At 38.0% G+C, this 16751-nt stretch overlaps 1 protein-coding gene across 1 annotated transcript; it reads right to left on the bottom strand.

The window, feature by feature from the left end:
* Positions 1-11269: 11269 nt before the first annotated feature.
* Positions 11270-16082, bottom strand: LOC144641223 (single-stranded DNA-binding protein, mitochondrial-like). Its single transcript, XM_078500258.1, has 6 exons — positions 16036-16082; positions 15888-15942; positions 14513-14629; positions 12579-12669; positions 11880-11968; positions 11270-11609 (listed from the first exon to the last, which is right to left on the bottom strand). Exons 1-6 carry the CDS (start codon positions 16060-16062, stop codon positions 11554-11556), a joined length of 435 nt encoding a protein of 144 aa, XP_078356384.1. The 5' UTR covers positions 16063-16082; the 3' UTR covers positions 11270-11553.
* Positions 16083-16751: the final 669 nt, after the last annotated feature.

The following is a 16751-nucleotide window of genomic DNA, read 5'->3' as shown; positions in this document are numbered from 1 at the left end:
CTCAACTACAACTACTACTGAAATAAATTTCAATTTAGCAAAACTATGACATTTGGAACGGGAAGTGGAGATATTGTAAAACAGGTTTAAAGCGTGCTACTGGAAAAGAGAGAAAATATATTGTCTTGATAAAGAGGCGGTGTTTTGAATATCAGTCTGTATATGACAGTCGCTAGGCCAACTGCCGACTGTATATTTCTCACATTTTACCTGTGAGTGTTAAAGATCAATTAAGTCAACAAAAAAACTGTGCCTATTATATAGGGCAGTGAATGAATTTGCGAGGCGTTTTGTTACTTTCAGATGAATTAGCATAGCACAACACAGAATGCAAAGGAAGTGTTATGTTGCAAATATTGATGCATTGTTAAAACGTTATCTTAGCTTTTCTTGAATACCAATCTTTTCGCAATGTCTAATCTTAGAATCGAGCACATGCAAAAATGGAAACTTGCAGTGATAAAATTGTTGTACTGTTTTATTGTACTCAGTTTTGTTGATCAGTAATGAGTACTATATCAGACTGTTTGTTTCATCGTGGATAAATGCAAATAAAATTGTTTTAATCAGCATTCTGCTGCTGATGACATTCCAAGCGTCTGTTAATCCTTACTCTTGATTTAATCTGAACCATGCATTCGCACTGATCGAGCACAATTTAGTTCGAATACATAGAATAAGTCCTTCTGTTATAGAATATACTTCAGTACAAAACTGACAAGACATTCGGTTAGGCGACGCCTGTAAATGTAGAACCGTCGAAAGCAAATGGCGACAGTTGGTTCTAGTCGGTTGCACGCGTGTATAAATCTGACAATTGTTAATAATGAATGATTTTTCCATGAACCGTATAATGAGTATTAAGCGTCCAGCCCGTGGTCGATCACTGAAGCGTTTAAAAAACTTAACGGAAACCCTTAATTTAAAATCCCCGAAGTTTCGTAGCGGTTAGACCAAAACCAAGCAGCTGAACGTTTATGCAAACAATGTTTGCACAAAGTTGTGAACTCAAAGCGAACTACATATAAACAGAAAAATTAACTTGACTATTAAAAACTCAAGGTAATCCAACGTATTAAACTGCTTGCAAGGAAAGCACATTTGAAACTGGTCTTAAGAATCCTTGAATAAAATCACTATTCGCGAATAAATAAATTCTAAACACAATACTTGGAAGTCTAGATATGCATTTTAAATACCTTCACAACTCCTGATAAAAAACGGACATCGGTGAGAGTGTGATGTTCTTCGGGTGATCGAGTTTTTCCTTAAAATGTTGTCATCAAATTGCACAAGCTTTTAGTTTTCTTGCCTCAGTTTTTGTAAGCTTCGTGAACTGCCTTACCGAGAACGTTCTATAAGTGCCGACAACTGACTGCCGCTGTCGAATTTTTTAAATTACATATTGTAATTTTTTGACAACGGCGAGTATTTCAAAGTCACGCTTGATCGCTCAACTGACAGAAATTTCTTTTGTTCGCTGTTATTTATATTTTTGGCAAAAAACTGCAAGCAAACAATGAACTTGAACAAACGGATCAGTCATTAATTTTCGCTAAACTGAAAGCAATCAACGATAAATTGGCAAGAAACCCTAACCTCACCGCTTGAATTCTCGATGCACTTAAAAGGAGCTCCAGAAAATAGACGTCCATTGAAAGGAGTTTTTTTTGCACGCGTAATAGTTGGTTGGAGTTTCAGCAACAAGAAAATAAAACTCAAGTGGAAAAATCCATTGATCAACATTCCCATGTCGCTCAGCAGAACATGGACACGGGGACAACGCCCTTTCCTTGGATTCGATGATCTTGACCAAGAGTGCTTGCGTGGAAAGCGTTATGGTGTGAGCGGGACGCTCGTTGCTTGATTTATGAGTTTTTTTCCTTTACAGAACTATTAAAAATAGTTTTGGATCTTTACGTTTGAGTAAAATTTTGACAGATGATATTTATATACTTAACCTGTCAAGTTCCCTTCGCCTTAGAATTCAAATTAAGAACTAAGGAATAATTTCTTCATTCTTTTAATTTCTGTTAGCTCCATTGTGAAAAGTTCAAGAACAAAACATAATGCTCATGTTATGTAATCCCGTTACGTAATTCCGTCGGGGCTTGAAATATAAAAGAAATGTACGACAATCCAGCTAACATAATTACCAAAATTATTCTAAAAACAAAGTAAATCAGTTGTTTTTTTTTTAAATACTAAAACAATTGTATTCAATGATGGTCTGTTATGATGAAAGCAAATTCATATAGTCACCCGAACCATATAGTCACCCAGATATCCCATAATACCTCTGTTAACCCCTGATTACCTCTGTATACCCCTGATTACCCCTGATTACCTCTGCGTACTCCTATAAACCTCTGTATACCCCTGTATACTCTTGTAAACCTCTGTATACCCCTGTCTACTCCTGTAAACCCCTGTATACTCCTGTAAGCCTCTGTATACTCCTGATTACCCCTGTATACTCCTGTTAACCCCTGTATACCCCTCTACACTCCTGTAAACCTCTGTATACTCCTGATTACCCCTGTATACTCCTGTTAACCTCTGTATACCCCTGTCTACTCCTGTAAACCCTTGTTCACTCCTGTAAACCTCTGTATACCCCTAATTACCCCTGTTTACTCCTGTTAACCCCTGTATACCCCTGTATACTCCTGTACATACATACATACATACATACATACAATTTAATTGCGCTCCCTAAAAAGGGCTTTTCAGCAGCAATGTAAAAAAAAAAAAAAAAAAAATACAAGTAAACGAAAGTTAATTACAAACTATTTACAATAAAACCTCTGTAAACCTCTGTATACCCCTGTATACTCCTGTAAACCTCTGTATACCCCTGTATACTCCTGTAAACCCCTGCATACCCCTGTATACTCCTGTAAACCTCGGTATACCCTTGTATACTCCTGTAAACCCCTGTATACTCCTATAAACCTCTGTATACTCCTGATTACCCTTGTTTACTCCTGTAAACCTCTGTATACCCTTGATTAACCCTTGTATACTCCTGTAAACCCCTGTATACTCCTGTAAACTTCTGTATACCCCTGATTACCCCTGTATACTCCTGTAAACCTCTGTATACCCCTGATTAACCCTTGTATACTCCTGTAAACCCCTGTATACTCCTGTAAACCTCTGTATACCCCTGATTACCCCTGTATACTCCTGTAAACCCCTGTATACCCCTGTATACTCTTGTAAACCTCTGTATACCCCTGATTACTCATGTATACTCTGGTTTACTCAGGTTTACATAAGTATACAGGGGTATACAGGGGTTTACAGAAGTATACAAGGGTATACAGAGGTTTACATAAGTATGCAAGGGTATACAGGGGTTTACAGGAGTATACAGGGGTTTACAGAAGTATACAAGGGTATACAGAGGTTTACATAAGTATGCAAGGGTATACAGGGGTTTACAGGAGTATACAGGGGTTTACAGAAGTATACAAGGGTATACAGGGGTTTACAGGAGTATACAAGGGTATACAGAGGTTTACAGAAGTATACAGGGGTATACAGAGGTTTACACAAGTATACAGGGGTTTACAGAGGTTTACACAAGTATACAAGGGTATACAGAGCTCGAGGTGTACATAAGTATACAAGGGTATACAGAGGTTTACAGAAGTATACAGGGGTATACAGAGGTTTACATAAGTATACAGGGGTTTACAGGAGTATACAGGGGTATACAGAGGTTTACATTAGTATACAAGGGTATACAGAGGTTTACATAAGTATACAGGAGTATACAGAGGTTTACATAAGTATACAAGGGTATACAGAGGTTTACACAAGTATAAAGGGGTATACAGGGGTTTACATAAGTATACAGAGGTTTACAGGGGTTTACAGGAGTATACAAGGGTAAACAGGGGTTTACATAAGTATACAAGGGTATACAGAGGTGTACATTAGTATACAAGGGTATACAGGGGTTTACAGAAGTATACAAGGGTATACAGAGGTGTACATTAGTATACAAGGGTATACAGAGGTTTACAGAAGTATACAAGGGTATACAGAGGTTTACATAAGTATACAAGGGTATACAGAGGTGTACATAAGTATAAAATTAAAGGGTATACAGAGGTTTACACAAGTATACAAGGGTATACAGGGGTTAACAGAAGTATACAAGGGTATACAGGAGTTTACACAAGTATACAAGGGTATGCAGAGGTTTACAGAAGTATACAAGGGTATACAGGAGTTTACATAAGTATACAAGGGTATACAAAGGTTTACACAAGTATACAAGGGTATACAGGGGTTAACAGAAGTATACAAGGGTATACAGAGGTTTACAGAAGTATACAAGGGTATACAGAGGTTAACAGAAGTATACAAGGGTATACAGAGGTTTACATAAGTATACAGGGGTTTACAGGAGTATACAGGGGTATACAGAGGTTTACATTAGTATACAAGGGTATACAGAGGTTTACATAAGTATACAGGGGTATACAGAGGTTTACACAAGTATACAGGGGTATACAGAGGTTTACATAAGTATACAGGGGTATACAGAGGTTTACATAAGTATACAGGGGTATACAGAGGTTTACATAAGTATACAAGGGTATACAGAGGTGTACATAAGTATACAGGGGTATACAGAGGTTTACATAAGTATACAAGGGTATACAGAGGTTTACATAAGTATACATGGGTATACAGAGGTTTACACAAGTATACAGGAGTTTACATAAGTATACAAGGGTATACACAGGTTTACATAAGTATACAGGGATATACAGAGGTTTACACAAGTATAAAGGGGTATACAGAGGTTTACATAAGTATACAAGGGTATACAGAGGTTTACAGAAGTATACAAGGGTATACAGAGGTTTACATAAGTATACAGGGGTATACAGAGGTTTACATAAGTATACAAGGGTATACAGAGGTTTACATAAGTATACAAGGGTATACAGAGGTTTACATAAGTATACAAGGGTATACAGAGGTTTACATAAGTATACAAGGGTATACAGGGGTTTACATAAGTATACAGGGGTATACAGAGGTTTACATAAGTATACAGGGGTATACAGGGGTTTACATAAGTATACAAGGGTATACAGAGGTTTACATAAGTATACAGGGTTATACAGAGGTTTACACAAGTATAAAGGGGTATACAGAGGTTTACATAAGCAGTATACAAGGGTATACAGGGGTTTACACAAGTATAAAGGGGTATACAGAGGTTTACACAAGTATAAAGGGGTATACAGAGGTTTACATAAGTATACAAGGGTATACAGAGTCGAACAGAGGTTTACAGAAGTATACAAGGGTATACAGAGGTTTACATAAGTATACAGGGGTATACAGAGGTTTACATAAGTATACAAGGGTATACATACTAGTTATGCAACGCTTTCGAGTGGTATACTATGGAATATCCCACGAGTCACTTGTATTTTCTCGGTATACACACGAGCCTTTAGGCGAGTGTGTATACGAAGAAAATACAAGTGACAAGTGAGATATTCCATAGTATACCACGAGAAAGTGTTGTGTAACTATTTTATACCATGCCATAGAAAATACGCTCACTAAATTTCATCGAGAATAAGATCGCAGCGCACGATGGGAAGGTTGGGTTGAATACCGTCGAATATACAACGGCTTTCCTGTATTCTGATTGGCTGTATTTTCTATGGCATGGTATAAAGAGGTTTACACAAGTATAAAGGGGTATACAGAGGTTTACATAAGTATACAAGGGTATACAGAGGTTTACATAAGTATAAAGGGGTATACAGAGGTTTACATAAGTATACAAGGGTATACAGAGGTTTACATAAGTATACAAGGGTATACAGAGGTTTACATAAGTATTCAGGGGTATACAGGGGTTTACAGGAGTATACAGGGGTATACAAAGGTTTATACAAATATAGGGGTTTACAGGAGTATACAGGGGTATACAAAGGTTTATACAAGTATACAGGGGTATACAGGGGTTTACAGGGATATTCATAGAGTATTATAGGATAGCTGGGTGACTATATGGAGCATAGCATGGAGTATATGCCCAAAATGCATAAAATACAAAATAGCTCATTAAAAGTATAATAACAAACCCTGGCAACATTGAGAAGACTTGGGGGTAGAAAGATTTCTGACCATGGTAGTCCGTTTTAAAATGAATAAGAGAGGCATGCTTTTATATAATCAGACTGAATAGGTCCTGAATAGTTATTTGAGATACAAATTTTATGCATCCGAACCACATTTTAAGTTCACTTGACGGAAGTTGTTGGTCAGTAATAGATCTCGCTTCTTCTCTCACTGACTCTCAAAATTTTCAATGTTTGTATATTCTCTTGTCCAACCCCCGTAAAACGTTTCTTTCATCGAAACATTTTCTCTCGGACATATTTTTCTCTAAGATAAGAAAGAAGTTCGCGGGATAATGAACAGACATATCAGAGTATGGAAAATAAACTAAAAACGGTACTTTTGTTCAGTAATTTTTTGGCCATGTATCTTTAAGCTTACAGACATAAAATTGTTGAAGACTCCAGTCTTATTTTACGAAGAATATTGAACATCTATTAAATTCCCATATAAGCACGTTAATTAAATATGCGCTGTACGAGAACACAATGAAAATGATCAATAACAGTGACAAAGTGTATTTCCGTCTTGACAGATAGTAGACTCATAACTTGAAGGAACCGTTGGGTTACATGTATATCTGCTCTAGATTCGGGTGTTGTTCGGCAGGCGCGTAGGAGGGGGGGGGGGTTCGAGGGGTTCGAACGAACCCCCCTTTGGAGGTCAATAATAGAGGACTGAAAACACAAACTGTTGATTTTCAGCTTTTAGCAAATAGTGGGGGAATGGAAAACAAACTTTGAGTGTTGCAGCTTTTAAATTACCCTACAAGAAAACGCTAAAAGTATCGGGAAAGTATTAAATTGTTAGGAGAATGGGCTCTCCTCACTGGCTCTCATGCATATCAAGTATGATATGTCTGTCGATCTGGACGAAATTGTCAATCTATTTCAAGGCCTCCACCCGAGGATGATGCAATTGTCAAGTTTGCTTCACGAATAGTCTTGTAGTGAATTAGTAAATAAGTGGCCTCAATATATCCTAGTGACCTAGTATTATATGTAGTCAAAATAATCCCGTCGTTGAAAAACATTTCCTAAACAGGCGTTCGGGATGTGATAAATGGAGTATCAATAGACAAAAGGAGGGGAATACAATTTTGGGGGACCCAGGTGATACGTGCATATTTAGTGCATATTGACGCTTTGACGCTGCTTTTAGTACATTGACGGTAGAGCCGGGGGGTGGATAGCCTCCCACGCAGTCGTTCTTAGGGGCGATCGTGTTGATCGCCCCTAAGAAGGACTGCGTGGGAGGCTAGGCGGTAGGGCTTTAGCATTGCCTTTGCAGCACACGTCAAACTTTTGTTAAACGTTTAGTGTACTAAGCCGGTATGTATGTATGAATGTATCAAGTAAACAAAATGCCGGTGTCCTAGCTGATTTTGTCCCCCCTGGATTTTGTCCCCCCGGACCAAATCCGCTAGCGGATGCTGACCCCCCGGACAATATCCGCTAGCCGATATTGACCCCCAGGAGTCAATATTTGCTAACGGATTTTGTCCCCCCTTCGCGAATTTTGACCCCCCGTCAAAAGTGATCATACTTCGCTATCGTACTCCTGGAGTCGTAAACGAATAAAAGTAAAGACGATTAAATGTGAATACCAATATTTCATGAACATTGAAAAGACGAAATAGACAAGGTAAGTCTCGGTGTTTACCAAACACAGCATGCATGCGCATTGGAAAATCTAAGTATGTTATTTTCAACACGGCCCGAAGCAACGTTTTCCAATCGAAAATCAAGTGTCATTTTTGTTGATCCTTGGCTAAAGTGCAGAACCAAATTTACAATTGCTTTTTTTGTTAGTTTGTTGTATACGTCTGAAATTATAATAAACATTGTTCGGCTAACAAGTCCCAGTGTCAAGTTAGTTTATTAGAATAAATGTTCGGTTGAGTGAATTTACAAAAACCTGAAAAAATACAGGACAATAAGATTACTGGACTCTAATTACATTGTTTTTTTTTTTGTTTTTACCATAGACAATAGATTTTTTTCTAAATACTTGGCTTCACACTAGAAGCTAAGTTAGTTTCAAGTCAGCACTTGAATCAAGTGCACTTAAAAATCTTAAGTCGTATTTTACAAAATCTGGCTTCACACTTGATGACTAAGTATATTACTTGAGGTACAAGCTGTCAATCATCTTTCGCGGGGTAAAATCAGTCACGCATAATTATCACAAACACGATTGCACGCTTGTGAAATCATGAGGCCTTTGCAAAAGAGAATAGTTTTTTTGTAATTTCCTATTTATTTTATCGGCGCGAAGAAGAAGAAAGAAGAAGAAGAAGAAGAAGTGGCCAGGTTGAAATAGTGGCTGCACGTGTGGCTGGTTTTGAAGAACCGCATTTCGTGGTAGAAATGAAAACCGATGGTTAAAGTCGTCTCTGAAAAAAAGGAAGTTAAAATAGGATTATAAGTTTATTATAAGTTTAACCATATGCATCGACTTTCTTTTCTTTCTTTGTTAACTTACATAAAAGACTCTTGCTCCTCCGAACACCAGCCGTCCATTTTGAATTTCTTCTGATTTCAGCTGGCAAGTTGTTTTTCAGAATCGTGACAACGCTGCACGCGCGCGCTTTCAGTTGGCTTCCATTTCCTATTGGTCAAGTGCCTTCTCAAGTGTGGTGTAGACCATACTTGGCGGCGTACTTCGGCTTCTTTGAACTACGAAAGTTTCCATGGTCACCAAGAAAAGTTCAAGTAAGTACGTTTTACCCCTTCACACTCAAAGTAGGTTCCAAGTGCACTTAGACTATACTTTAAGCTCTAGTGTGAAGCCAAGTAATAGCTTCCGACATTAAACAGTTTTTCGCTTGCCGATAAAACAAAGAGCAGTTTTCTCGACTTTTGCAGCGTAAGAAGTGTTTTTTGTAGCATAAGCCTTGTTAAAAGTTGTAAAGTTGAAATAAAAAGATTTTCACAAAAAGCGCAAACGCGAGTTTTATCCCTTTTTTGAATAGACCCTTCCACGGTTTTTGACGCCATCTTGGTTGGGGGGCAAACGCGGCAAAATTTACAGTAAATGTATGGGGAAAATCGGGAGTTTGACGCTCGATAATTCGAGAAAGGTCGACATTCTGCAATTTCTATGAATTATAAACTTAAAATACTAGCTGAAAGAGTTAACCGATCAAATTTGAGAATTTTACTCTCACCAAGAAAGCCGCAAATTAAGATTTTCATTTTTCATATATTTGTCTGTAAAATGGAGCCGCCGTCGCGGGATAATTTAGAAGCATTTGTATGAAAAACTAAAAGTACGATTTCTCGCTTCTAAGTAAACCGATCCCCTTCAAATTTAATCGGTTAACTCTTCTAGCTAGTATCTTCAGTTTGCAATTCACAAAAGTTTCAGAATGTCAACGGTCCTCGAATTATCGAGCGTGAAACTCCCGATTCTCCCGACTCTTTAGTTTCAAGTTAAATAAAGTTGCAAACTACACCGCGTTTTTTTTCTAGTTTACTCCACTTTGAACAAATTATCATTATGGAGTAATCAATAGTTACTGCATGGACAATAACTCGCTCAAAAAGACTAATTACATTGTCTTTTTGTTTACATTTCACAACTTTTTTTAAAAGAGATTCCGCGACTTCATTAAAAAAGTTTTTTGTAGCAGTTCCGATAAAGCAAGTTTGTCGGCTATTCAGAATTATAGTAAATTTCTGAAATAACTTAGAGACCAGCATAGAACGCAAAATTGCATTGCTATTATAAGAAGTTACTTTATTTACTATAATAAATATGGCAGAATTATAACAAGTTTTGTGTTGTCATTCGAGGGAACGTCTAGCGGATATTGTCCGGGGGGACAATATCCGCTAGCGGATTTGGTCCGGGGGGACAAAATCGGCGGGGGGACAAAATCCGCTGTGACACCGGCAATATTGTTGTTATGACTAAAAATACCTGTTATTTTGAACTCCATCGAGTTTGAAATATTGACGTGCACAATGCTGGAAATAGCATTTCCGGGCCTCTAGATTCCAAATGATTCTGGGGGGACATGCCCCCAGACCCCCCTAGGGGCTCGCGTATTTAATAACCCCCAAATAAATATTCCTGTCAATACGAACACCCTTCCAAAAAACCTCAGCTACGCGCCTGATTCGTCCGGACCATTTAAGCCTACGTGGCTGGCGGGATTTCGTGCGCAGGTTATTTTGGCGGAGGAGCTTCTAACAAGAGGGGCTCGGGCGAGGACCACTTGGTCACGCCCCCGTTTTTGTAAATAACGTACGTGGAACAGAATGAGGGCGAATATGAAAGGGTCATGAAAGGGTAGCCACGTTGATCGGCCGCCAGGGAGAAGACCGGAGAACTGCTAAAGAAGTGGGTTGGTCTGACCCACTTTAAAACTGAGTAATGGTGCAAAACGTTCCCCAGTCTCTCCAAAGAAGCACAACACAACAACTTGTTGGCGAGTGTGTTGTTTGACTTTTTGTTCAAAAAAGCACCCCAAAGTCGGAAAGCCTCACAGAACTCCATACAAAGCCGAAAAATTAAATTCCACAACGATGAAGTGTACTTGAAAAATCCGTGCAGTGTTTCCGACTGCTTCAGTTATGAACCTTAGTTCAAGAAAAGACAGGTACGGCAAAAGTAAATGCACTAAAAAATTACTGTTTTTTTTTGTATTGTTGAATACAGTTGAACCTAAGTAACATAACGACAGCTAACGACAGCCAAACCTAACAGCAACCTCTCTATAGCAACCAGGTTTTTTCCCAACCATACATAGGCACGAATTCTGCCGGTGTTTGGCCCTTATTCCCCGAACAACGGCTAAATCGATTGAATCGATTGAATCCTCTTAACAATGGGCACCTCTCTACAATCTGAATGAACAGTTATTTCAGCTGTATTGGTTTGACTGTATCAAAGGTGTCTCAAGGTATAATTGAACCAACAAAGCTTTGCTACCTATATGCTTCAATAGCACATGAAAGCTCAATGAACTAAATCATTTTTCAATGTTCATACGCTTGACAGTGAAAGAGCTGTCACAAATTTTTCATCACTTTTGAATTAATAAAGTACACAACATTAAAAGCTTTTTTTTTTCATCCAATGTATCTAAACAACAGTATACAGTTATCCCTTACAACACTTTATTAAACTAGCACATATAGTGATTCAAAGATTCTCATATCTTTCAGTTTGCATGCTTACCAATAATTATTTTAAAACTAAGAAAAATGAAAGGAATTTAAACAAGCTAAGAATTTGTACACCTTATGCACCTAAATCTGAGCTCTGGAAAACGACTATCAGTACAAAAAGTGTCTTGTAAAATCATCCTCAGATTCTTGTTACAGCTTTTGAGAACAACTTACAATAATATACAATCATTTAATATTTATTAGTACTAAGCTAATAGCCAGTTTCTTCCTCCATCGATACAGGTTGAGAGAGAATAATAATGTTGTCTGCAAAAAAGTAACAGAATGTATTATACCTATTGTGCAGTTCAAGGAAACATCCATTTCCCCCCACCACTTCACATAAGTTTTTTTTGCTAACCCCCCCCCCCCCCCAGTCAGCATTAGAAATTACTTTACTTTTTATGCTCTACACTCTCATTTCCAACTTTGGCTAAATATCAACAAGAGCACAAGATGTTAGGGTAATCTGAAAACAAAAAATATGCTGTGCGGAAAAATAAATAAATTGAAAAAGTTTAGTTCCAAGATCCTTACCAGGAATGATACTTGTGTTAAACCTTTTAATGCCTTCCTGGTCAACATAGTTGCTGTAGTCTATATGCCCTTGAATAAACAGTCGAGTTCTATGGCAAAAGCAAAAACAATAGGCCGGTTATCAAGCTCCTGCATATCTTTTGTTCTAAGAACAAGGGGCATTGTTTGTGTTGTTTATCCATTTTTCTCTTGGGGTTATTATAAAGAACTTTGCTAATGGTGCAGTTTATTATTATTATTATTATTATTTATTTTTTTTTTTGGGGGGGGGGGGTGCTTACTTTTGACAGTAGCAAATAACTATGTGCAATACATGATGGCTCTTAGTCTAACTTTTAACTCTGTAGGTCATTTGCAACCCTAGGTTTCAGTTCCCCATTTTGTTGTATGTTAGAGCGGTTTTCACTTGAGTGTCGAAAATAAATTGCTTTTACTTTGGTTTTGCATTACTACGCTCATTGATTGGCTCAAAAGTATTGCACCATTTTCTCAGCCAATTAGAAAGTGTTTGCGTGCTTAGTGAGGACTACATGTAATTACTTTGAGTTTTGTCGATTGGTTTACTGAATTGTAAGTTGCCCTTGTAATTGGTCAGAGTAATTACTTTGGTTTTGGCTTTACAACATTTAACTGAAAACAGCTCTAATATTAACAGGGTAATCAGTGAGTAATTCATCAACAATGCCTGAACAGCCTCACCCTTTCCTGACATAGGAGTTCACCGTATCTTGTAACCAAGGTTTGAAAACTGCTACATTGTGCCACTGGGTCTTGCTTTCCAATTTTTGTTCTTAAAATTAAATCAGGAAAAATAAATTTTTCTCTGCACAGATGATGATAAACTAGTGACTACCAAGTGAAAATTATAAATGTGACAGGGTTGGAAATTAGCGCTCGCCCGCTCGCCCAGGCGAGTGTGAAAACTGTCGGGCGAGTACAAATCACAGAACACTCGCCCGGTTTGGCGAGTACGATTTTCATATCCAGAATATATTATTCAAAATAAGCGTAACTTTTTACCTTCCACTTTAAAATAATCTACACTGTTCACAAGCCGATAGCCTACCAACATTTTGAAATCTCCAACAATGACAACTAAGCTGGTTCGCGTTCGTAAACAGTCAAAAATGGCTTCTGCTTGGTGATTGTTACATGACAACAACAACAACAACAACTTTATTTGCACCCTTTTCATTCAATTAAATTTAGCAATACAATAAATAAAATAAATAGAGTAAAGTGCATGGCTGCCCAGAATAACCACGATTGGCTAACAAGATTGGGCAGCCATACTTAGTTTTTATTACAATAATTTATAAAAAGGTCAGGTATATTTAATATTTACATAGCAAACTATACAACACACAAACACACAAAAACAAAACTAAGTAGGCTTAAAGAAAAATTAATGGGAAAAAAGATGGAAAATGACGTAGTTGTTGTTGGACGTAGTTGTACAAAGTAATACCTCTGGTCATAAATACCGTTGACTCGTCCACCGAGCCTCGAACGCTGCAAGACGGCCATTTCCCGCTGCTTTTACTGTACAATTTCGACACTTAAATTGCAAACTACAGGAATTTGGGAATAGGTATCAATAAAAATGGGTTTGAAGTAAGTGTTTGTGTTTTTATTTTGGAGTTAGGATCTATTTTAGGATATTTTTTCATTTAAGAAATAGGTTGCAGTCTGTATTGCGATCGACCACCACGGTGACACGCATGGTGAACATTTTATAATTCGTTGGGGGAGGGGGGCTTTTTTTTTTACTAAAGGAGACTGGGCGAGTGAAAACTGACCTGGGCGAGTGCAATTCAAAGGTCACTCGCCCAGATGGCGAGTGCTCGGAAATTTTAGTTTCCAACCCTGATGTGACTACACAACCCCTTAAAGGGACAGTCTCACAAGATTTTTCTGTATTGTGTAAGCTATTCTACAATTATGAGGGTACACTAACAGATCAACAAAATGACCTTTGAACAACAAAAGTTCCTGAATAAACCAGTATCGACGGGTCATAAGAAATTTTCTTCTTAGTAAAACTGTCAAACTTGTTTAAGTTTTAGGCCTCTTTTACCAGACCTTTGTTTAACAAATTTCCAGACTAATACAGAACATACATTTTAGGGCACTATTAGTAAATTTCAATTTATACGAACACCTTTGTGTAATAAGGTCCCTGTGGTACAAACAAGAGCTACCTCAATCAATGAATGAGTTTTTGACATCTGATCTTTTGCACTTAATTTAGAAAGATGTGAAAATGTACAATGGAAAATGCAATAAATCATGAATATTATTGTGTATGGATTACCTCACTTATCAGAGTTTGTGGTGTGTGAAAATTTTATTATAATCCAAAAAATATTGACAATTTCTTAGCTATATTGTACATGTAGCTTACACACCACAAAAATCATAACTAACAAATTTGAATTTAATAGCGTGGTTAATTAGAGAAATGAATTACAACGAGATGTTCCAAATAGTATACAAAATGTAACTGTGCTATGAGTACATTTTTATACATAATTTATTTTTGCACTTACTGCTTGAACTTTCAGGGGAGTCTGTCTTAAGTACAATAAAAGATAGAATTTATAAAATAGTGCACTGTGTTCCTTTTACTTTACCTTCTCTTGACTGGTAATATTGTGTTGTCGCTAAGCTGAACTTGGTTGGCTGGTAATCGGTGCTACCCTTCAGAGGATCACCTCCAGAATAACCAATCAACTGCACACTGTTAAGACCTATAGATAGGAAATAAACAGTCTTATTATTGAGTCTGAAGTAATTTCAACACTGCTGGAAGGGCCTTCCGAGGGGGTGTGTGATTTCGCTTTGTTGCCTTTGTCACACCAGTCACCTATTTGGTGAGGGAAACGTTGTCACTGTCGTTAATATATATACCCTTTCAGTGCAAGGTTCTGTTGGCTGTCGGTGCTCTGGAACAAGGTTGTTGCAACATTTTTAGCTATTTTGGAGCAATGTCGCCTGTCGCCAGAACCCCTTGGAAGGCCTCGTTGGAGGCTGGTCTAAACTTCAACTCAGAGAATTCCAGTTTTTTACCAGCACCCCTAAGTAGGGTATGCTAACCAGCACAATTAAGTTGCTCAGTTTCTTTGATTTATTGCTATATTAATGTCCAACCTTTTAGGTTTCAAAACAAATCCTCTGGTTTTTTTGAATAACTCTTCAGTTTTCCAGTTTGTACAGGTTAGCAGTTCTGCAGTTTTGTTGTACAGTAAAATAACTAGTGTTCTGAAAAGATAGGGCACAGCAAAACAACAGGAATTTCAAAAATCCCAATTCTTGACTGACTGGCTGCTTCCTGTATGCCAGTCCATTATATGATGTAAAAAAAAATTACCTTTAATAAAGCTGATGTTTAAGTCCTACTTTTCAAAGAAAAGTGAAGTTTCCACAGTATTTTCAAAATTATACACCAAATTATTCTTAAATTATGCCCCAAAAGTAGATAAGTGGCTGATTTAAAGGAGCTAGGTGCTCAAAAGGGCCTATCGGAAGAGAAGATGGGTCATTGCTTGCTTTTAAAAGGGAGCCTGTAGAAGTCATAAGGGGAGGAGGGGCAGGCCTCTCCCTACCTGCATCCCCCTCCCCCGAGAGGTTATTACCCTTTAAGGGAGAATGGAGAGCACCAAGGATGCAGACTCTGGGCAAGTTTGAGCTTTTGAGCATTCACAGAGTGCTCATTAGAGTCCGGGACCCTGGTGCTGACCAAAACAAAAGGAGACGGTGGGGACGAGATTGGTCATAAAACCGAACTAAAATTATTTTAGGCCTTGAGCTGAGCCAATCAATGAAATATCTTAATATTTTTCCAACGAATTCTGCAGTCTAGCCCCCAACGGATCCCATAAACTGTTTTTCTTGGGTTTTATACGGAAAAGGCACCTGAATTTTGCAATGTTCTGATAATTAACTGGAGGTATAGGGTAGGGGTGCAGAATGTTTCTTTCTGCAGTGCCCTCAAAATTGTCAACTTACATTTCCCGCTTCTCCGAGGTAGCTCTGCCTCACATCTTGTAGCGATCCTTTTGAGCTGGCAAAGAAAAGTCAGAATTACCAAATTAGATAATTTCACCGGGCAAGACAAAACAGATATTCCGAGGAAAGGTAAAAATGCCTCTGCTACCTGCAGTAAAGACTGTCGGCGAAACATGCTTGCTGAAGAACTTCTAATCAATCGCTCCGTAACCTCGCCTGACTTACTTTCCCGCGCTGCGCATCAAAGCGCGCAAGTCGTGCAAGTTTGGCAACAAATATATTCATACAAAATTTCATAAATCACCAATCATGATATTCGTAAGACGTAGGATTTGATTTTGCTATTTTTGTTTAAAACGGTTTATCAATTTTTGTAATAGAGTTTTTAACCACCAACTTCCCCCACCCTAGCCCCGAAGGGTCGTCTATTGTCTAATTAGGTTCCAGTCTACGAAACAGAAAAGGAGAGGTGTTTCCATAACAACAACAACCCGCCATGTTTGTGCGAAGCGACCGAAGGAGGTAGAGAACAAAGTTTAGAACAGAGCGCGAGAATTTTGGCTCTTGAAAATGTATGATCGAGCTCCAAGAACGCTAACAAAACCGGCTGAAAGTACAGGACACAGTGTTGGGCCTGGCTCATACGAAGCGCCGGAATATATACACACAAAATACGGTATGTTTTAGGTGAAATTGAAAGTACATTTTCTCAACAATCAGCTAGGTTAATCACAAGTTATCTTTCGCTTGAAGAGTTCTCGTGTATCTAGCGTTGTATAACCCTTAAATGTAAGACGGCACTCAATAAAGAATGAAAAATTCTATACGCAAAATTTGATTAGATTTACAGAGACTACTGTAATA

Source organism: Oculina patagonica, unplaced genomic scaffold (assembly GCF_052425735.1).
Source record: "Oculina patagonica isolate OP01 unplaced genomic scaffold, crgOcupat unplaced77, whole genome shotgun sequence".
Lineage (NCBI taxonomy): Eukaryota > Metazoa > Cnidaria > Anthozoa > Scleractinia > Oculinidae > Oculina > Oculina patagonica.
The sequence above is the reverse complement of the archived record's forward strand: the minus strand, read 5'-3'. Positions and strand labels throughout refer to the sequence as shown.